The sequence below is a fragment of the Paroedura picta genome, chromosome 6, assembly GCF_049243985.1.
Source record: "Paroedura picta isolate Pp20150507F chromosome 6, Ppicta_v3.0, whole genome shotgun sequence".
In the NCBI taxonomy this organism is placed as follows: Eukaryota; Metazoa; Chordata; class Lepidosauria; order Squamata; family Gekkonidae; genus Paroedura; species Paroedura picta.
In genome coordinates this window covers 22,931,233-22,954,511 of record NC_135374.1, presented here as the reverse complement: position 1 = coordinate 22,954,511, position 23,279 = coordinate 22,931,233, and the positions used below count along the sequence as shown (strand labels likewise).

General features: G+C 44.5%; 1 protein-coding gene across 8 annotated transcripts in view; it reads left to right on the top strand.

Moving 5' to 3' along the window:
* The window catches only part of ATP8A2 (ATPase phospholipid transporting 8A2), a 369,499-nt gene that overhangs the window by 209,067 nt on the left and 137,153 nt on the right, over positions 1–23,279 (top strand). For all 8 annotated transcript variants that reach the window (XM_077341745.1, XM_077341743.1, XM_077341744.1 and 5 more), the window contains one exon: positions 951–1,061. In XM_077341745.1, coding sequence (XP_077197860.1) covers positions 951–1,061 — 111 coding nt within the window. The remainder of the gene's footprint in view (positions 1–950; positions 1,062–23,279) is intronic.

The window sequence follows — 23,279 nt, the reverse complement described above, 5'->3', positions numbered from 1 at the left end:
GAGAGATTTTGCAAGCTCTGTGCAAAAATATTATAAGGGAACACTAAAGGAATGCCAGCAAAGGGAGGGGGGAATCTTGAAATTGATAAATTATTATGAACTAGCTTCAAAGCCCGTTCCTAAGAACGTGCCTTGAAAGGGTCCCCTCCCTTGGCCAGGCAGCTTAAGGTAGGCTTGGGCAGCAGCTTGCAGCCAGATCAAGTGGGGTGGGTGGGGGCTGGGCAGCTCGTTAGCAGGACTGGGACAGAGCTCCTTAGCAGTCAGTTACTCAGCTTCTTAGCAGTCCTTAACAAGCAATCAGCAGGCTGGGAGGCCCTCATCAGCAGGCCCAGCCTAGTAAGCCAAGAGGCCCTCGTTAGGAGGCCCTCCACCACGATCCTTTGCCCAAGGCCTCTCCCCTTACTGGCTCCAAGCACTGATGCATCTGAGAGCAAAGAGGCTAGAGTCCGGCTGCACCCTGATTGGCCCTATTCCAACTTGGACAGGCAGACACGTCCCACCCCCTAGGCTGTTTCAGAAATATATAGAGGAACAACAATGGATAAGGATGCATGCATGAGAATAAGTGCCCTGAGGAGTTCTAATAAAAAGTACTGTCCAAAAGTTATAAAATGATATAAAACTAATGTGGATTATCCCCAGGAGTGCATGTTTGTTCTGTGTATCTCCTTACAAGACTCTTATTCAGTCTGGCCATGATGGGTCTGTGTAGAGCCAGATATTGGGGAAAGATCCTAAATGGAATTAGCATGACAGCAGTTTGGTATTGCGTATGGTGACTGCAAGAAAAACTCACAGTTTGGTAGTTCAAAAGTCATCTGAATCAATCTTGAATCCATACCATCCAAAGTGAACATTATATAACTTTGATTGCTAACAAGTTCCTTTTGCTTCACATGTAAAGAGATAAAAATACAGAATTTAATAATTTCCTATTTTTTCTTTTCCAGTTCTCATACTTGGAGAAGTTATTACTTGTCCATGGAGCCTGGAGTTACAACCGAGTGACAAAGTGCATATTGTATTGCTTTTATAAGAACGTGGTCCTGTACATTATTGAGGTAAGAATCCTATGAACTTTTGACTAGTGACTGGAATAGTTACCCTCCTAGTTGACTTAGAGTCTTACATTTTGTACTTCCCACAGTGCAGTTCAATAGGTGATAAGCTGTTTGTATGTGGAGGGGTTGTGGCTCAGTGGTAGAGCATCTGCTTGGCATGAAGAAGGTCCCAGGCTCAATCCTTGACACCTCTGGTTAAAAGGGGGCAGGTTGTAGGTGATGTGGTAGGCCTCTGTCTGAGACTCTGGAGAGCTGCCGCCATTCTGAGGAGACAGTATTAACCTTAATGGATCAGTGGTCTGATTTGGTATAAGACACCTTCATGCGTTCATTGGCATGTGGTATGTCAACAGATGTTCAAGGGGTTTAGACAAATTTTACCCTGCCAGTCAAACTTCTGAAAAAGTGGGATCGAGTTAAAATCGGCTCAAACCATGAGCAACAGACAGAGTTGCAGTTGTATTATATGTGGCGAAGTACAAGGGCCCCCTCCTAACCTAGGCATTTTAGACTGTGTTTTTGTGCATGCTGTGCTACTTCTGATGATTGTGGGATCTGTTCAGACTGTGCAATTTGCTGGTTTACAATTTGTATAATAAGGTGGTCTTTTATTAATTGAAATAGAATATGTAGTTGGTAAACTAAGTATCAAGAATAGAGATCAGTTGACCTGGAGAAAATGGCTGCTTTGGAAGGTGGATTTTATAGCATTATCCTCCATTGAGGTCCCTCCCCCCAACCCTTCCCTCTTTAAGCTCCACCTCCCAAATCTCCAGGTATTTCCCAACCCAGAGCCAGCAACCCTACCTGTTAATACAATGTGTCCATCTGTTCCAGATTGGGCTGTGGTTTTTTGCACAGGCACTGAAGCATTTGAGCAGTCTTGTTTGCTCACTTTCTTTGTGTGAGAGTAAGTCCCCATTTACTGTTATGTAAGGCATCCGCCATTGCCTTTGGTATTGGAGGGGACCTGACCCCGGCTTTCTCGGGATGGAAAGAGAGTCAGAGAGAGATGACCAACCAAAAAACACAGACACACACACAAGGCAGAGCATAAATAAAGTGCCCCAATGCAGGTACCTTCAATCATGGAAGTGTTTCCCCATTGAGATGCAATAAAAAAAACACACACACACACACACACACAGTCTGCCTTTTCTGGGCGGATTTTGGCAGGCTGGTAGGTTGCGCCAGAAGGTGTCAATGTGAAAAACTTAGTTCAGATAATAGAATAGAGGCTTTGCTGCAAATACATGTTGCATTGAAAAAAGAACTGCAAGAGAAACCAGTTTTATTTATTTTTATTTTTAAGTACATTTATATTCCACCACTCCCACATAGTGGCTCATGGAGGATAACAATCCTCAAACCCCCCCAAAATCCTATTAAAAACCCATTAAAACCCACCCTTGATGGCAACATAACCACACCCTTTCCCGCTCACAGGCTACAAGAATAGCCTCCAGGAGAGTGCACCTTGGTGGCTTATAACCTGGCTAACTCAATGAGGGGCTCAATTCTTACTTGCCCTGGTCTCAATCAAAGACTTGGTGGAAGAGCTGCATCTTGCAGGCCTTGTGGAACTGGGAAAGTTCCATCAGGGCCTTCAGCTCTCCTAGGAACTCATTCCACCAGGTTGGGGCCAGTACTGAAAAGGCCCTGGCCCTGGTTGAGGCCAGGTGAACCTCCCTCGGGCCAGGAACCTCCAACAGATTTGCACCTGCAGAGCAAAGAAACCTGTGCGGGACATAAGGAGACAGGTGGTCTCGTAGATATATGGGGGCCAGACTGTGTATGGCCTTAAAGGTTAATACCAAAACCTTGAACCTGATCCGGGCAGTAACCAGAAGCCAATGCAGCTGCCTCAGCACTGGCTGGTAATGGGCCCTCCAAGGTGTTCATGTGAGGACTCTATTAGGAATTGGGGTGGGTGGAATGGGGAAGATATGAGAGTGTGCTGTGAGAGTGTGCTGGGATGTTTACAAAGTTTCTGAACTTAATAAAACACAGTAACATCAGGTAATGCAAGTGGATTTTTAAGGTAATTTAGTGATCTTTTTAGAGGGTGGCACTCTTAGTCCAGTTTAAATATTTCGATTGTTCTTCCCAGTCTGCATAATTTACAGGAAGCTGAAGCAATAAACCATTAATCACCATGTTTAAGAATGGCTGGGCTTTCATATGTGTGGTGCCCCAACTGAGGTGTGATAATAAGAGGAAGATTTCTCATTATAATATAGTATATGTCTCAAATTCTTATGCAGGTTGTTGACATTTATTTATAATTTAATTTATATCCCGCCTCTTGACTAAGGCGTCTTTGAGACGGCACAACAGTAAAAAGCATACCCCATAAAATTCCATTAAAACATCGAACATATAGTTCCATACAATAAGATTATCAAAACCACAAATTCACAGATGGCGGTAAAAACCTACGGTTAATGCGTGTTCTGCTCAGAGGTTCCTTGGGGTTTTCCCCATTAAAGATATCATTAAATATATTTTGAGCCAAGTATGGTTTCATGAGTTGTAATTTCTAACATAGCGTATAGTCTGCGGCTGCTGAAAATGGCGAGCAGTTGAACCGTGCAGTTTCCAAATGTTCCTAGGCTTGCATGCTTTGAGGATGGTTGCTGCATTCTTCCGTCCGCTCACACAAATGCCTCCTAAGATTCCAAAAGGTTCTGGCTGTTTTTTATATCCTCTGAGCTTATTTCTGAATTGCTGTCTTTAAAAAAAAATGTATTGAGTACATGATTGTTCCCTTGTATGATCATCAGAGTGGCCAATCCTAAACAGTGTTACAGCCTACTAAGCAAAACTGGTTTGGAAGGACAACAAAATTTGAGACCAATGGCACCTTTGGACTCAATTTGTCTTGTGCTACTTCAGACCAACACAGCTGTCCACTTATCTTGGTTTAGAGGGGTGTGACTTTTCTTACAATTGCGCTGATTTGCTTTGTTTTCATCCAGGGACTCTTTTGTCAGCATCCCCTAGAGCAGGGGCGGGGAAACGGTGACTTTTCAGATGTTCATGGACTATAATTCCCATGAGCCCTTGATAGCATGGTTAATTGATAGGGGCTCATGGGAAATGTAGTCTGCTTATACCTGGAGAGCCACAGTTTGGCCACTCCTGCCCTAGAGCTTATGTGTCTGGACACCTGGAATGCACTTCCTAAATACAGTTAGACCCACTGATTTCAATGGACTTAGAAGAATATGACATTATAGGACTTACATTGCCTTCCTTTATAATGCTATATGCTAATTTACTTCTCACCCTCTGTCTGTATGTATGCACTGATAATTCCCATTTCATTGTATCTGAGGATGTGGGCCTGCACATGATTGCTTATACCTTGAATAAAACTCTGTTGGTCTTAAAGGTACTCCTGGTCTCAAACCTTGTTCTATTGCCCTCCTCTGCTCCACATAAAATGTGCTTAGGTCCTGTTTGCATGAGAGTGCATATGCTTCAGTTCGCGTTACAACTCATGTGCGGAGAAGGAGAGTACATGTGCATGGTGGCATCCATGGCCCACACCACAGCTAATTTATCCTCCTGGGCCCCATGTGAACTATTTCTAATTTTTCTGCTAAACTTCACTGGAGGTTTAACACCTGAAGAATACTCTCAGCAAGCCTGGAGTAATTGAACCACCCAGGAATGCTTCTTCGAGGTCACCTTGTGAACCTTTTTTTTGTTTCTTCTTAGTGAAGGGGGGAGATTGTTGTAACGGATGAAGCTTGAGGATAGCCAGACTCAGGAGTTACAGAAGGCTGCTTTTAGAAAGGGAACAAGCTTGGGTTAAGTAAACAGTGAAGAAATGTCTGAGAAAAACCCAGTGCCCTCTGCTCCCTCCTCCGGAGACCTCTGGGTCGTGTTTCAACATATTTCTCAAGCCACTAAAAATGTAAATGCTTGTCCTTGAGCAGGGAGTGGTGGCAACTGGCATTAGCATTCCATTTGCTAGAGTTTGTCTGATTTTTATGCACTTTCCCTGTGTAACTGTAGAAGAGTATTTTGAAGTATCCAGTGCCCATCGGTTGCTGTTGTATTATAAAGGTAAAGGTAAAGGTAAAAGTAAAGGTAAAGGTATCCCCTGCGCAAGCACTGAGTCATGTCTGATCCTTGGGGTAATGCCCTCTAGCATTTTCATGGCAGACTCAATACGGGGTGGTTTGCCAGTGCCTTCCCCAGTCATTACCGTTTACCCCCCAGCAAGCTGGGTACTCTTTTACCAACCTCGGAAGGATGGAAGGCTGAGTCAACCTTGAGCCGGCTGCTGGGATTGAACTCCCAGCCTCATGGGCAGAGCTTTCAGACTGCATGTCTGCTGCTTTACCACTCTGCACCACAAGAGGCTCTTTGTTGTATTATACCATGGCTTAATTTTAAATAAAACTTAGAATATAATGGTGTACACAGGAAATGCGCCTACATATAAAATGCTGTGGCTGAAGCCATATGTTTATCCTATTATACTCAGTTTCTTGAGCTGGAAGTCCTAAAAACAGTTCCAAACCCTATTGAAATCAATAGCAAAATTATTTTTGGTTTTAATTGCAACCTTTGAAAATCCACAGGTGCAATCATGTAAAGTACTTCTTACTAGAGCCTCTTTCTTACTGGAGTCGTGTGTGCTGCTATTGTGAAATACCTCTTCATAGTGACATCCTAATGAGGGGTCCGTATGCACACTGAATTAATGGACAAAAATATAAAAAATATAACCTGGCAGAAACGTGACCGTGCCATCCTAAAAGAGCAGCTTGTCTGCTTATGCTCAAATTAAGCATCTCTAGTCAGGATCAGGTTGTAGGTGATGTGAAAGCCCTCACAAAACCCTGGTTGAGAAAGCCTGAGCTAGACCTATTAGAATTTGTATGTTGAATTGCCGTTGAATTGACCCCCCCCCCCTGCTGCCTATTCTCTGCCGAGAGAGAGAGAGGGAAAAACCCGTGAAACTCAGAATGAAAGTTTTACTCATTTCAGACCTCCAAAGAAAAAAAAATGCCTTTCTTCACAGGGCTCAAAAGGTGTTCAGTCTTTATTTATTATTATTATTTATTGAACTTATATCCTGCCACTTTCCAAAGACTCACAGTGGCTTGCAACCATTAAAAAAACCCTATATGAAAACCCCGTTTAGCCCTGAGGCCACAAGGCCCCCTACAGGGCACAAGACTGGCGGCTGAAATTCCCTCCCCCAAGCAGACCTCTCTAGAGGTGGAGATATAGATGGGATAGCAAACCAAACCTGAGGAGGGGCCATGTTGTTCTTAGCACTAGACTCAGCCAAAGGCCTGGCGGAAGAGCTCCGTTTTGCAGAGTGACTTCAGGTTGGATGCAAATGGAGGAGGGAAGAGGGTGAACAAGAAGTACTCGTGCCATTTGCTTCCTGTACCTCGACTTGTCCAACTTGTTTCATATTTACTTTCAGAGAAGGCTACTGGTAAGGGCACTATAAGTTCATTGCTCTGTGGGGAAAATGTACCCATGGTTCCCCTCCCCCTATAGGACAACTGGTACCCATCCCGGGAACTGTTTCTGGTTAGAAAAGAGTCATGTGGCTGAAGGCTGAAGACCCTTCTCCATGCATGCCACAGTCTTGCTCCAAACTAGGCATTATGCACTCAGGCATGGAGAACCTGCAACTCACTTCCCACTGTTTCTCAGAACAGAGTGGGGACCCTGGCTAAATATGTAGCAATAAGAAGAACATGGAACTGGTACCTCATCTTCCATCTGCTTTGGCATCATCTGAAGCCCCTGTCTAAATGATGCTGTCATGGAGGGCTTGCCATTTCCTTGGGGAGCCTCTCTGCAGCATGTTTAGCCTTGTGGTCATCTCAGATCTGTGCCTTGAAGCCATCACAGATCTCCCTCTGTGCTAGTGACTAATTATTGCTTCATTATGTTTGCAGTTGATTTTATACTCTACTATTACCAAAATGTTTATATTAGCAAGAGATGTGCTTCACATCTATTAGACTGATACCTTTCTCTAGAATTGAGATGAAGCTTCTCTTATGACATACAGGTAAGAACCATTAACTACAGCTGATTACAAGTATAGAACAACACAGGAATATTTATCTTGTGTCATGATTAGAAAAATGGAGAGAAGGCCAGATCAAAGGGGTGGGGTAATGTTGGCGCTAGTGAAAAGTTCAAAGCCTTGTATCTTCCTGGTACAGCAGATAAAGTTTCCATGTCAAAAAAGAATGAATTGGAGAGTCCCTGACCCTTTCCTTGGACAAACTATATATTTGTTCTCATGTTTTCTTGTTTATATGACCTTGGCACTGAAAGAGCCCATGTAAAGAATAAATTCCATGTGAACAAATGACAAAATGTCAACCTCTCCCATAGAGAGTGCTCTTTGTAAAACAAAACAAAAAACCCTAGGAGGGCTGAAATATTTTCACCCTAAACTGAATTCAGTCAAAGCGAATAGCATTATGCCTATCAAAATGCATTATCAGTTGCACCAGAAAACTCACATTGTAATTATTATTATTATTATTATTATTATTATTATTATTATTATTATTATTATTATTATTATACAATTCAATACAATACAATACAATACAATACAATACAATACAATACAATATAATATAATATAATATAATATGGGTTGACTACCCTTCAAGTGTGCCCATGTTGATTTTCCTTCTTCTAAGCATTTGATGATTCACTTGTCAAGCCATAAACTCTCCTATAAGAGTGTTCTGCTTGGGATGGGATGGGTTTGTTTTTTTGGTCCTTAGTTGTGAATACTTCAGTGCAAAACACATCTGTGTCAAATCACATAATTAAGTGCACATGCATGATTTTTTAATTCACTATTCCACTCTAAAATACACATATGGGATATGTATTTGCTGGGTATAGATGCCACTCATGAGTCTGGATACTATTCATACTAAAGAGGAATCTGAGTACCCAATGTGCTTGTAATAATCAGCCATCAAGAGTCTGATGTTTATTTGTCATTCAGTCATTCATTCACTGACCGACCGACCGACCAGCTGGCCTATCTTTCTACGCTGCCACCCAGAGTCAATAGCTCATGGCAGCTTACAACATTTTAATACAATAAAATCCATAACATTAAAACCACCATAAAATAACCCAGCAGCAGCATCATACAGAAATATAAATACAATATATATCACAGTTAGTTCCAGCCGCGATCTTCTAACAGCATGAGGTGTCAAGGTTTTGAGGAGTGGCCCTAGATGGAATGTGCTGCTGCCCTGGCCTCAACCAAACACCTGGCGGAAGAGCTCCACCTTACAGGCCCTGCAGAACTGAGTCAGTTCCGTCAGGGCCCTCAGCTCTTCCAGGAGCTCATTCCACCAGGTTGGGGCCAGGGCCGAAAAGGCCTGGCCCCAATTGAGGCCTGATGGACTTCCCTTTTCTCTAGCATGGCCAAGTTTTGATCTCTGTCTCATGTACCTGAAAATGTGTTCTGCCATTTCAACGTCTAGCATGGCATGTTAGATCCAAGGGCTCTGGAACTCCAGTAGCATATATTATTTTGGTATGAGAACTGAAATACATAAAATACAGATGTCTGTTACTTGATGGATTTGGGGCATTATTTCAGAGTTTTGTTTCTAGTTTTGACTCTACCTTGGTTTGCCTTGCAGAGGTGTTATTGCAGTGTTACTTGGTGGGTTTAATGTATGAATGGATAATCAGAAATAAAATATGCAGCCCCAAACCAGCCCTTTTCAATGAGGTTATTTCACATGGTCAGCTGCCAGTATGCAAATATACTAATCAACGTAGAGAAATCAAGGAAGAATATCTCAGCTGTATCTTTCCATGATGAAAGCTGTAAAGCAGGATCATGAAAATAGCCCGTCAAGTTCCTATTTCTGCCTTTTCTAAATCGTGCTGAGAAAAAAAAATCTGTAGTGATGTATGGTTTATGCAATTGTATGTCACCCTAATCTGAAGATGTCCAAGTAATAGTCTGTTTCTTGATATTTTGTCTGTCTCTTTTTGAAATATGGGTCCATATGTCACTTTTGCCAATTTACAAGCCCTAGTTTTTACTGCTGTTACTGACAGTATATTCCATATTTTACCCCCCTGCTGTGTAAGGAAAATGCAAACTGAATTGCTCATGGGTATGCTCCTTCCAGAGCTTTAATCCATGATGGACTCCTTGTTTTGGGATTCCTAATTTAATATGTTAATCTCAAGATTTGCAAAAGAACCAGCCACAAAGACAAATCCACGCTAGTCTTCCTTACAAGGTTGTAATGTATGCTGCACGGTGGACCATTAGAGAGGAGCCCATCTTTATTGAAAGCTTTGGCCTCGAGTACTGGGCAATGGTCAGGAAGGTTTTGCAAGCGTTTGGCTGCAAAAAGAGCAAGCTAATACCTCTTGTTGCTTTTATTCCTTCAGAAACGGACGCTCTGTGTGACACAGTTTGCAATGCTTCAGCCCTCAACGTATAATTATGAAGAATTACAAATTAGGTTTAATGGTTTAGTTCCTGAATCTCTTGAGTGCCTAAGTAGATCAGTGGGTCCCGCGCTATGTTGCCCTACGTTGAACCTGTGGGTTAATATTGGTGTTACACCTGTGGGGCCATGTCATCAGCCAGGCTGGAACAGCTGAGTTGGGTTTCTGAGCCATTAGAGTTACACCTCCATCTTGATATTGCATATATTGGTATTGATATTGTATTTTCGAGGGGTTTTATGGGGACTTTGTGATCGTGTTTTATATTGTAAGCCGCCTCGAGCCAACATTGTCGAGAGTGGCAGGGTATAAAAGCATTGATTGAAGGAAGGAAGGGAGGGAGGGAGGGAGGGAGGAAGGAAGGAAGGAAGGGAGGGAGGGAGGGAGGGAGGAAGGAAGGAAGGAAGGAAGGAAGGAAGGAAGGAAGGAAGGAAGGAAGGAAGGAAGGAAGGAAGGAAGGAAGGAAGGAAGGAAGGAGTGTACATACGCCAAAGGATTCTAGTGCTCTGCTTGATATGTTGTGAAGGCCTTGCAGGAGCTTGCACAGTTCCGCAGGGCCGTAAGGAGTTCTTCTGCCAGGTCTTTGGTTGAGGCCAAGGCATGGATGAGTGGGGGGCCCTTCCTCTTAGACTGAACACCATCTATATTAGGAACATCGGCACCCCAAATGTTATACTCTCCTGGTGCTGGGGGGGGGGAGGGTAGTGGGTGGGATAGGATTTGTTTTTGTTTTGTTTTTCAATAGACTGTCTCATCGCTGGACCAGGCTTTTGGGTTTCATATGTAAATAGGTTTTTAATCATATTGTGAGATGCTGTGAGATAGCAGTGGGTAATAAATCTCAATAATAATAATGATGTTTTATTTGTGAGCTCAAGTGTGCCTAGTGTCAGAAAGAGGCTTTAAGATGGGCTCATACATTCAGAATCCTTCCATGTGGAGTGACGGTATTGCCACAGCTACTTGGAACAAGAATTAAACAAACTCCACAGCTTTGTGGGTTTATAGGGTAACCGTCCTGCAAGATGTGGAGAGGAGGGGAACGTAGAATTATATGTGGGCTTCAACATGATTTGGTGTGGACCACTAAGCTGATGCATTCCTTCTTCCACACAGCTGTGGCAACAGGACCGCATTATGTGAGGGAATTCTGAGTATATAACCGTGACTTAGATAATTGCATCTCAGTATTTATAACTGTATCATGTATCCTTCCTCTACCCTAAATAAGTGTTTCAGTCACAAAACATCCCATGCTCTGGAGAGAGCTGGTTTGAGAGTTAATTCCTAGTGTATCAGGGGTTCTTAATAGTCTTAACCTGTGGTCAGTTAGTTAGCATAAATATTGTAAAAATGCATTTGTAAAATAATTTCCTTCTCTTTGAATGCCCTAATGTAAACCATGTAAATGAAATTACTGTCTGACAAAGAGAATTAAGTGACAGACCCTTGCCAAAAAGAACTCGCCGGCATATTGGACCAATTAGCTTGTAATTCCGTTTCAAGTTCAGAAGCTGTTTCTTGAGTCAGAAATGCCGTGTCAGCAAGAAAGTATCAAAACTCAGTGAAATTGGGTAAATTTGATCATTTTCAGGGAGGGAGGTGGGAATCCAATAACTTTCATTCCATTCACCATATCATCTTTATGTATTGAATCAAACGGCTGCCAAAACAGATGGGAAAGTTTTAAAAGGAAAGGATCTCATTAAAAAAGGGCCTTGGTCCATGAGAAAGATACACAAGAGCAAATGTATCATACGAGATGGGCTGCTTCTGTTGCCAGGAGTGCACAGACTTCTGAGACTTTCTGTGTTAAAAGTTGGCACTTAATTTGGTTGGGTCAACCAAGATAGTGGCCCAGATCAGATGAAACATTCCTAGACTATTCTCCTGTGCATTTCTTTAGGGCGAATGGTGTATGACAAACATTACTACTACCATAACATAAATTGTCCCCTTTTCCTCACATAGCTTTTTATTTACATACTAGGAGGTCGTTTCACACATCCCTATGAGTGGTTAGGCCATTGTGTCTTCATCCATTAAGTTCTGTTCCTTAACACATGATGAAGATTCTCTTCTTACTACTCCCTCTCTCCAATCTTTCAGAACTAGGATAATAAGAAGCTGTTTCCTTTCTTGTCTCACCAGGATTAAAGATTCAAAAAAGATGTCTATATTAAAAACTCATCCAAATAGCAAAATGGAAAATCCAGTGTGGTTTGTGAGACCCACTTGATGAAAGCAGCAAATTACTGTTGCTCTGCACATATCAGGCCTGGATTAGGTTTTTTTTTCAGATCCCTGAACCACTGAAAATTCTCAAAATCACTTGAATACACACTAATAATAATAAAGTGCCTCAATCCAGTCCTGCTAATTAACCACCAGAGATATTTATTTTATTTGGGGATATATTAAAGGCATCTATAACCCAGTTTTTTGAATGCAGGCACAGAATTTAGAGCAAAATACATTTCTTGTATATTCACTGAAAGTTGGGGAGTGAGTGTAGCTTGTTTAGTGCTCACATTGGAACAAGATTTTACAAGAGTTGAATGGCTGCCACAGCAAATAGGAGCCTCATGTCCCTTTCTCTTCTGTCCCTTATAATATTTAGAAATCCAGAATTCATGTCCCCACAGTCTTCAGTTTCTTGCTTCAAATAAATGGGGCTGAGCTGGGAGCCTCCCAGGGAATTATGTAGATCAGTGGGCCTCAACCCCGGTCTTGGGACCAGTCCCGGTCCGTGGATCAGTCAATACCGGGCTGCGGCTCCTCCTCGTCCTCCTCCCCGGCTGCTACCTCGGGGGCTGCCCTGCCACTCTGCTGATGGCTCACCTTTGGTGCTGCTGGCAGTGTCTCCCAATGGGCGGTGGGAAATCAGGGGCACCAGCAGGAAAGCAAGCGGAGCAGGGGCTCTGACGGCGGCAATGTCCCTCGGCAAAAGACTACCCCCCCTGGGCCTCAGTAAAATTGTCAAGCGTTTACCGGTCCCTGGTGATAAAAAGGTTGGGGACCACTGATCATCTGGATCTACATTGATAGTAAGGTTTCCTTTCTCATTACAGGTGTTAAATGAATGGACTAAAAGGTCTCAAATATAGTCTGAAACTGTATTTTAAAGTGAGATTGGAGTACCTGTTTTCTTCAGATATGCAATCACATCTAATTATTCTAGTTTGAGTCCTGCTTTAACCTGAAGTCCTGGAGTGCAGTTTATGATGTCTTTTAAGCTAGAATGTTAAAAGGAACTGGGCTGAGTAAAGGTATTGGTATTTCATTGTACATTTTTATTGGCTGGCATTTATTTGCTTTGGCATTCTCAGTAGGCCTATAGACATTTCTAAAGAAAGAGGTCAAGCATTTTGGCGGTTTGTTCATTGCAGTCCATGGGGAACCAACCGTTTCCCCCTCTCCTTGGAGATGCCACCTCATGATAATTGGTCAGAGAGGTTGACTTGTAGGCCTCTCTGGTGTTTAGTACAAGGTGGCTCTCAGCCCCACCTACCTCACAGGGGAGAGGAAGAGAGGGTGATTGTAAGCCGCTTTGAGATTCCTTCTGGTAAAGAAAAAGGTAAAGGTAAAGTTATCCTCTGTGCAAGCACTGAGTCATGTCTGACCCTTGGGGTGACGCCCTCCAGCGTTTTCATGGCAGACTCAATACGGGGTGGTTTGCCAGTGCCTTCCCCAGTCATGACCGTTTACCCCCCAGCAAGCTGGGTACTCATTTTACCGACCTCGGAAGGATGGAAGGCTGAGTCAACCTTGAGCCGGCTGCTGGGATTGAACTCCCAGCCTTATGGGCAAAGCTTTCAGACGGCTGCCTTACCACTCTGCGCCACAAGAGGCTCATGGTAAAGAAAAGTGGGGTATAAAAAACAACTCTTCTTTTTCATTTGAACTGGCAGTTGATGGCAGCTTCAGTTGTGTTCAGTGAAAGGTAGACTCTGAAATCAGGGCCATAACCTTCACCAGCCATCACTTGCGAAAGAGCCAACAAGTTGCCTTGTCTCACTAATCAGCACAAGAGATAGGAAGAAAGACTGTTTGGGTTCAACTGGTGTTCATTAAGCTGGCAGTCAAAGAATACTATCTCTGGGTCTGCCATGTATGTTGTCCAGAGCTACAGATAAGCTTTGGTGATGAACATTTGCACTGCCTCCAGCTTGACCTTCTCTGCCTTTAATGTTATCTTTAGCATTGTTTTATGCTCTCCAAGATAGGAAGCTCAAGGAAGCAGATTTGTGTATGTTTTCGTTCCCTAGAGGAAAATCTACTGCAGAACTGTGGACTGTAGCTTTACAGGAAGGTAGTTAAGACTAAGGATGAAATGAGACAAGATATGGGAGACCCATGACTGTATCTTCTAGTATTTACTGTTATGTAAAAGTAACCATGGAGGACCCCTGAAATGGGTTTCTTGAGCACTCTCTAAACTTAAGAGATTCTGTGGGATGTTTACTGTGCCCTTCCTCTAAGGCAGTGGTCCCCAACCTTTTTATCACCGGGGACCACTCAACACCTGGGGCCATTCACCGGGGACCACTCAACGCCTTTTACTGAGGCCCGGTGGGGGGAGTAGTTTACTCCTCTACTCTCAACCACTGCCCTAACGCTCTCTGATCGCTATGGTAATGTTTAAACATCCCTTCAAAATAAGATACAGACACGCCACAACAATGAAGTGTGTTGTAAAGGGCTGGGGGGGGGGTGAAGTAAAGGGCCGGGGGGGAAGGTGTCCTTCGGGGCCCACCTCCAATTAGTCGAAGGACCACATGTGGTCCGAGGCCCACAGGTTGGGGATCTCTAAGGCACTCAGCCTAACATTGTCACTGTCATCCCCTACTTAAGATAGAACATGTCCAAATTATGGCTCTCCACATGTTCATAGAGCACAATTACCATCACCCCTACTCTATTGTCCATTCTCAACAACCCTGTAAAATAGGTTAGGCTGAAAGAGAAGCTGTGCACAGCTTGACTAAACAGCTTGATGTAGTGGAAAGAGCCAGTGTAGTGTAGTGGTTAGGAGTGCGGACTTCTAATCTGGTGAGCCGCGTATGATTCCATGCTCCCCCACATGCAGCCAGCTTGGGCTTGCCACAGCACCGATAAAGTTGTTCTGACCGAGCAGTAATATCAGGGCTCACCTACCTCACAGGGTAATATCAGCCTCATCTACCTTACAGGGTGTCTGTTGTGGGGAGAGGAAATGGAAGACAATGTTTTGAGACTCCTTCAGGTAGAGAAAAATGGCATATAAGAATCAACTCTTTTTCTTCTTGTGAAGTTCCTGAGTCTAATGCAAAATGAACTATCATGATACCCGAAATGGAGTAAAACATTGATCAAGCCCCTAATTATTGTAGATTTCAGTGGGTAACCATGTTGGTCTGAAGCAGCACAATAAAGTCAGAGTCCAATGGCACCTTTAAGACCAACAAAGATTTATCCAAGGCGTGAGCTTTTGTGTGCATGCACATTTCCTCAGACTTCCTCAGAAGTGTGCATGCACATGGTAGCTCACGCCTTGAATAAATCTTTGTTGGTCTTAAAAGTGCCATTGGACTCAACATTTTGTTGTGCTAGTTATTGTAGGTCATACTTAGTTTCTAACCACAATTTCCCAGAGTCACTGGCTACCTCTAAGAACTTTCAACACAGTGGCGAAGGAAGGGAAACCATCATCTCGGATTTTTTCCCCCTTTTCTAATAAAGTTGTTACACAACATCCTTAATAACAGAGCAGCCTCCTTCTGCTAGCTACCTGCCGCTGTCACATTAAAAATAACGAAGAGAGTTGTAAGCTTCAAACATTATTATATGCCAGCAATCAGAAGAATAGCTTGAAGCCATTCCAATAAACTGGGTGCTTGCCGAATGCGGTACAGCTGTGCTTTGACTAGCACCGGTTTGAAAAGATGCAATTCCTTAGTGATGTCAAGGACAGGAAATAAAGAGCCGCCTCTGAATAGGATAGAGTAACACTGGATTTGGAGTGATTGCAGACATACTTCCAGAAGCAACAATCTAAACCAATTTAGTCCTGTTCTTCTTCTTCATCATCATCTCACTGTCATTATTATTTGGCTTCCCAACAATCCCCGAAGGTATTGAGAAAGAGCAACTTAATGAAGTCAACCCAGTAGTGTCGGAGAACAGCCATGTTGGTCTACAGTAAAACAGTTAGATTTCAGTCCAAGAACACCTTAGAGATCAACTCAAGTTTCAGGGCATAGCTTTCAGTATTTCTACTCTGAAACTCTGATTGATCTCTGAGGTGCTGCTGGATTAAAATTTAGCGAGTGAGTTTTCTAGATGAGTTTGGGATATGAAACTGCATTTCTCATAGCTGTACTCCCTCTGCACAGGGTCAGATTAGCTATTGGGCTGATGTGAATTTGAAACTGTTTATGGCTTTGCTGTCCGTGATCAAGCTCAAGAGAGAACTTTTCCAGTACCATTTAGCTTCCCTGTCTGCCCTTGTGCTACCTGAGGGTTTGTCTTTCTGACTAGGACCCCAGAAGAGCATTACGCTCAGCCAATTCCAACCAGCTAGTGATCCCTGGTCCCAAGGAAATAAGTCTGGCCTCAACCAGCACCAGAACTTTCTCTGTCCTGGCCCCTATTTGATGGAATGAGCTCCCAGAGGAGATCGGGGCTTTGTAGGGGTTGGCACAGTTTTATAGGACCTGTACAACAGAGCTGTTCCACCAAGCTTTTGGTTGGGGGCAGTGAACTGGTAACATCTACTGGGCCCCCACAAAAATACCCCAGCTGAAATGCCCATAGGAGATCAACTGAGCTGAGTCAAAGTCTACCAACTGTTGAAACGCAGTTTAAAATGTGCTTAACAACCGTTTGGTTACATTTTAATAATTTTATTTTTCCTATACTGTACATGTTATTTTATTTGTGATGTTCTCCGCCCTGAGCCACTTGCAGGAGCGGGGTATACAAATTTAAATAATAGTAAATAATAATTTTAAAAACTGGACAGTCCTCCAGCCCTGTCTGGTGACCTGTTATGGCCTCTATAACTCCACTGCTTTTCTGAAGCTCCAAAATCAGGGATTGTTGTCAGTATATTGTGTCAGCTATGTCGAGGTTGGTGAGTCATAAGTCTGTATACCTGATTTAAGAGGAAGAAGAAGAAGACTTGATTCTTATAGGCCACTTTTCTCTACCTGAAGGAGTCTCAGTGGCTTTCAATCGCCTTCCCTTCCTCTCCCCACAACAGATACCCTGTGAGGTGGGTGAGGCTGAGGGAGCCCTGATATCACTGCTCGGTCAGAACAGCTTTATCAGCGCCATGGCAAGCCCAAGTTCCCCCAGCTGGCTGCATGTGGAGGAGGAGCGGGGAATCAAACCCAGCTCGCCAGATTAGAAGACCGCACTCCTAACCACTACACCAAACTGGCTCTCTTCCCTTACTCCATGCTGATAATCTGCATGTCTTCCAGCATGGAGGATCGTGTCCATTTTTTATAATCAGCATACACTAACTAACAGCACATACAGTCAGAGTCCAGTAGCACCTTTAAGACCAACAAAGATGTGTTCAAGGTGTGAGCTTTCAAGAGCAAGCACTCTTCCTTGTACGTTGTCTGTGTGCAGCCTCTGTTTCTGAGGTTAAATGTGCTACTTTTGTTCAAACAAAAGCAAAACACAAACCATGCCTGCTTATTAGCTAATGCCATCAAACAAAAATGGCTACAAGGATATAAAAGGTGATGTTAGTATTTTTAAAGAAACTTTTACAATTCTTCCCCTCTGTCCTTGTGATTTGGGACTGATAGCCTCGACATCAGTCAGTCAGTCAGTCACCCACAAAACGGAAAAACGGCAGACAGCTGGAATGCTGTAATCGTAGACTCCCATTGTTGGGTTCCAGGAACTGCTTTTTACCCTCAGGTCTTCCTCGAATTCAGATGCCAAAATCACAGACTGATGTGCCTTATTAGCTGTAGCAGGGGCTCCTCTGCTTGTAAAATATCTGTAAATAAGACTGCCAGGATATACTGCAGTAAAAATCAGATGTCCCCAGCAGCATCTTTAGTAGAGTCTCAGAAAAGCCGTTCAGAAATTATGACAAGTGCCGACAGGATTCAGCCATCCAAGACAGCATTATCTGGAAAAAGAGACAAGGCCTCATTTAAGGGGGTGGGGGGAACCGGACATTGACCAGGTTACTTTTTGGTCACAGTAACTGCAAATTATAAGGGAGAGTGAGTGCCACACACAACTGCCTGGCCTTGAATGTTTGTGCAAAATGTACCATCGGTGAAATCACTCTTGCTTTCTTATTCATAACCCTACAGATGTGCTCTGTAATAGGTAATAATGCTTACTAGAAACGTGTTAGGCTTCAAAATCAAAATTATCAGGCTAAAGGTTCTGATAATTACCTTCAAGGCCATATGCAGTCAGGGCTCAGTGTACCTGAGGGGCTGCCTCCCTGCCTATGCCCCCCCAAGAGCTCTACGCTCCACCGACACCAACCAGCTAATGACCCAGGCCCTAAAGAAGCCCGCCTGGCCTCAACCAGAGCCAGTGCCTTCTCTGTCCTGGCCCCCACCTGATGGAATGAGCTCCCGGAGGAGATCACGGCCCTGATGGAGCTAAAACAGTTCCGCAGGCCCTGCAAAAGGGAGCTCTTCCGCCAGGTTGAGAAAACATAACCAAAAACTTCTGCAGGGCCCCTGCTCTCTCCCTCCCCCCAGAAATCCATCAATGCATTCTGCTTCTGGACCTGTTTGTACTATTATACTGTTTGTATTGTTGTACTGTTACCATTGTTATAATTATCTTTACACCGCCCGTGGCGCCGTGGGTGCCATGGACTAAATAAAACAGTAAGCCCTTGGAAGGCGGGCTGTGTCCAGGATGAGGAAGGGTGCCGCGGATAGACTATCGGAGGGACCAATCGGCCGATTGGTCCCTCCGATTCCTTGCGTAGCGCGGCTCGCAGTTGCTCCTTGGCCGCCGGCCTGACGCCTCGGGAGGCGCTTCGCGCCTCCCGAGGCGTCAGGCCGCCGGCTATGGAGTCCCCGCCAGTCCCCGGGAAACGGCCATGGGAAGAAACTTGTGAGGGGATCCAGAGGCGTTGGGGGGGGTTTCACCGAAGAGGTTCCCTGCAGCACGGCACCGGCTCCCGCTCCCGATGCGCCTTCCTCCGCCAGCCCCAGAGGAAGCTTCCCCACACACGCACAGCCAACGCGCCCAGCCGTTCCCCCCCTTTCGCTCCTTCTTTCTTACCTGTTTGCCTCCCCAGCAAGTGGCGGCGGCGGCGGCGAGAGCAGCCCTGCCTTGGCCGGGCCGTTACACGCTGTGGCTCCCGCGCTCCTGCTATTAATAGTCCACCGCTTGCAGCCGCCTCCGGCCGAGCGCCAGAGAGCAGCTGCGAGCAGCGAGCAGCCGCCGCCGCCAAAGACGCCGCCGAAGCCCCCCTGCCGCTGCGCCGGGTCCAAGTTGGCCGGCTTGCCGCAGCTGCCCCCGCCGCGCGCACAAGCCAGAAGCACAAAGCAACTCGGGCGCCCCGCCCTCAGCGCCGCCTCCTTCCAGCCCAGTCTCCTCCTCCTCCGCCCCACAATGCATGCGGCTGCCGGGGACTCCCGTCCCTTATTAAGACCGAACTTTGAAAATGGCCGCCGAGGGACCCACGACGGGACCGCTTCGTGGCCGAGGATGCCCTGCCGCCGCCGCCCGCCACCGCCCGCCCTCAACAACGGATCCTGTAAGGTTACCTCCCTTACTGCCTGCTGTCCTGTCCTTCCCATTCTAGCGCCCATTGTATTTGGGTTACAATGGGCTCTTTTCCTAGTCAGTAATATTAATGCTATGGTTATTTATATGTATGGATTGTTTCTTGTATAGTTTCTCCATTTCATGTAAACTGCCCTGAGCCTTCAGGGAGGGCAGAATATAAATATAAATCTTATCCATTTGGTGCCTCTTAATAATTGTTAAACAGCCTTGGGGGGACGAACGGTACGGCCTCTCGAGGGCTAATCAGGGTGCAGCCAGCTGCACCCTGATTGGCCCTGCCCCTATAGCTCCCGCCCTCCCTCACCAAGGTCTCATCCCTTGCCTCACAAACGTGCCTGCCTGTTAGAGCCAGGCACGTCTGTGACTCCGCTGCTCCACTTGCAGGGCACCAGATAAGAGGTCCGGCCATGGGGGGAGGCGGAGAGAGGGAGCGCTTCCCAAAGGCCTGGAAAGCACACCCGGGGCCTCCACAAGGCCCTGGCTTCTGTGAAAAAATTTCTATCATGGTTACACTGTAAACAAAAGAATAATACAGTCATCAGTAGCACTGCCATACTATCCAGAACCTGGCTTTTCCCCTGGATTCCAGCCATGGCACCCAGTAACTATAAAGGGCATTTAATGGCATGAGTGTTAATCCTTCCTTGTAAGCCCATTGACTCCAGTGGAGAGAAGGTGTAATTCTGCGTAGGATTGCACTAAGTGGCCTCGATTCTTGGCCTTCATTTTTAGTAAGTGGCCTTGAAGTTTGGAATATGCAACACAGAGGAATGTACAGGAAGTGTTCTGTTTTTTCTAACTTTTTAGCATTCCGGATGATGAGTGAAAACCACTCTTACTACTTGATCAGCAAAGAAGTCACACACAGGAGCTCTGCTAGTTAGATGGAAGGATTTGGGGGATATGGAACGTGTCTGTTAGTATTTAAAAGCAGGGTACCTTCTAGGACTCACAGGGAGTATCTCATTTCCCCCCTGGATTCTTCTCTCCACACGTAGTCTTTTTTCACTTCCCCTGGCAGCCTAATAGCTTGTCCTCTTTCCGTGCTGCCTTCTCTCTGTCCCTCCCTCTACAAACCTGCCTTTATCTGCCCCCCCCCAGTCTTCAGCTTTACCCCCCTATAGCAGCCTCTTCCATTTTCTTCTCTCCCACCCAACTAACTCCCCTTTTTGTTCTTCCCCCTTAAGCTTCTCTCTCTTCTATCTCGTTCCCCCTGTTTCTTTCTCATCCTTCTGACTTTTAGCCTTTTCAGTCCCCACCCCCAGCCTTAGCTGACAGTAGCAAAGGCTTGGAAGGCTCAGCAAGATTGTTGTCGTTTGCTTAGAAAGCCCCCCCCCCCCAATAGCTACTGAGATCTCAGGATGTATTCTTGTGAACTCCTAGTGCGTATCCATCACTTAAAGCTACATAGATGCTATTATTTTGGAGGTTTTTAACCCTCTAATCTGTGGGTGTGTGTATTTGTGTGAGTTATTTCCCCTCTTTGATCTTGGATCTTCGCTTGGGTTGGCAGGAATATCCCCCATCTTTCCCTGGCCCTATTGTGTGGAATTTTTTATTCGCATACTAGGGACCAATTCAGAAGGAGATATGTTTATACAGCGATTTGACTGGGTTAGACACTTGGGATTATGACACTGAAGGTAAAAGTGCTGCTAGTGAGCCTAGTCTGGATCTACATCATCCTCAGCGAATGAGAAACATGGCTCATTTTTACCAGATGAGTAGCCTGTAATATTTTTGAATCCCTTTTGAAAACAGTGTGACGGTCTATCTGTCTGATCTTTATAGCACCCTTCTTCCAAGAAGCTTAGGAGTTCCTTGCACATAGGTGTGAATATAATTACAGGCTCAATATTACATCAGCTGAGTAATTATGAGGCCTTTCCAAAGGAAAATTCATAAACTGTAACAGGAAAGCTGTTTTTAGTACTCAGCTGCCAAAGTTTTGAGATGGAGGGGGGAGGACAAGGAGTACCCTCTCATACTTAGAGCTTCTGCCTTCATATAATAGAGGAGCAGGTGCAGAGTTATGTATTACTGGAGTAGCAGGAGAAAGAATATGAATAAATAAACCATCTTTTCCTTCTCAAACATGCTTTGCTGTGAAGAAAGGCTTTATTTTAAATACCATTGTGGAAATAACATAGCGATTTATTAATGTCCCCATTTTTGTATTACATGCCATGGGAAACTAGGAACCTTCTGACAAGAAACCAAAGTCATATGCTTGATTTCAGTATTAGCAAAATATTATTATAATAGGCAGGTGAAGTCACTTGGATTTGGATAACTGGGATAAGATGCCAAAAATTATCATTGTCATTTAATTAGGGATTTGTGGCCTACCTTTCATCTGACTGAGAAGCCAAAGATAGGCACTGCTTGCATCCATTGATTACCATTAAATCAATATCCTCCAAGGAATAGAAGGCTGCAGTAATTGACCTGACTCTTGAATTTACCTTCATGTGATTTGGAATCTGTGAGGTCTATGTTTTCAGGATATGGGGGCTCAATGAGCTGAGGGAAAGGGGCTAGGGATTTATTGTATATTTTTGTGGTCGGGGGTATTGTAATGTTGAGATTAATGTGTTTTTTACTGTGGGTTCTTTAAATCTTGTAACCTGCCATGAACCAGCTAGTCTGGGAGTGGTGGGCAATAAATACCACCACCATCATCATAGATGTTCACTTTCTCTTCAACGCTGGTCGCTATAATTGTTTCTCTAGCTGCTTCATTAAGATTTCTTTTGTCATCCCACAGTAAATCCCATCCAGACAGGAATCACATAGGGATTCCCATCTCTGTGGGGAAAAGGCAGCCACAACAAATCCTATGACCTTCAGTAGAGCATCACTGAACAGAAGAAGTTTTTGCCCATTGCAGTGTTCATTCTTCCAAGCTTTAGGTTCCCTGCAGTTGCAAACCTGGGTACAATGGGCTGGAAGTCAACCTTCTTAAATGAATGGAACCTCATCCTTGGTTAGCATGCATAGAATAGCACCATAAGCATGTCCAAAGTTTGGATAGTCAGAAGCCTGAGCAGCATATGTGCTCTTTAATATCCAGCCCTGAACAGATTCCAGAAGTAACACTTTGATGTGGACTGTTTTTAAATAGCACTCAGTAAGCACCGATCTTTCAGAGGTTAAGCGAATGTCCAGGATTTGGTCACTATGCATAAAACCTAGGTAGCAAAATATGTACATGCACATGCATCTCACAATGGATTTGGTTGGGGGGAGATCCCCTCATGCCTTTTATAGTTGTGTTCAAAAAGCAGGCCAGTTCTTTTCCAACAGTATTGAAACCCGGCAGCTGGGGAATGCCTTCAGGATGACAGATTGTCAGCCTAGTCAGCCACTTGGAATGTGTCATGTGTGTGTATTTATATATTTTTAGCAGTCAAGGGATGAGCAAGTCCCTTTGGAGCCCAGGCTTCTTAAAAAGCGTAAGGAAAAACCCTCATGCCAGCAAAAGCCCACAGGAATCCAGCCTATTGTCGCTCTTAGGAAGGCGTCAGACGCTCCTGGTCTCCGTGTGACTTCTCAGAAAGTGTAAAATGCCACTGAAAGAGAATGTCATTGCCTTCTGCAAGTAGACTGCATGTGACAATGGGGAAGGGGACTTCTCGATAGATCCCACTGAGGAGTTATTTTGGGGAAGGGAAGGTGGCTGAAAGTGCTTTTTTAAAAAATCAGAGGCCATTTTCACTGCAAATGTCATTATTTATTTATTTTTCTCTAGAGTTCTTTGTATATATAGCCTGTGTGAGTTAAGTTCTATCACATTGCTCCCGATTTATGGCAACTCTATGAAGTAATGTCTTCCAAAACATCCTATCATTAACAGACATGTCCAGGTCTTGCAAATTGAGGGTCATGGCTTCCTAGATGGAGTTCATCTATCTCCCGTTGGGTCTTTCCCTCTTCCGGCTGTCT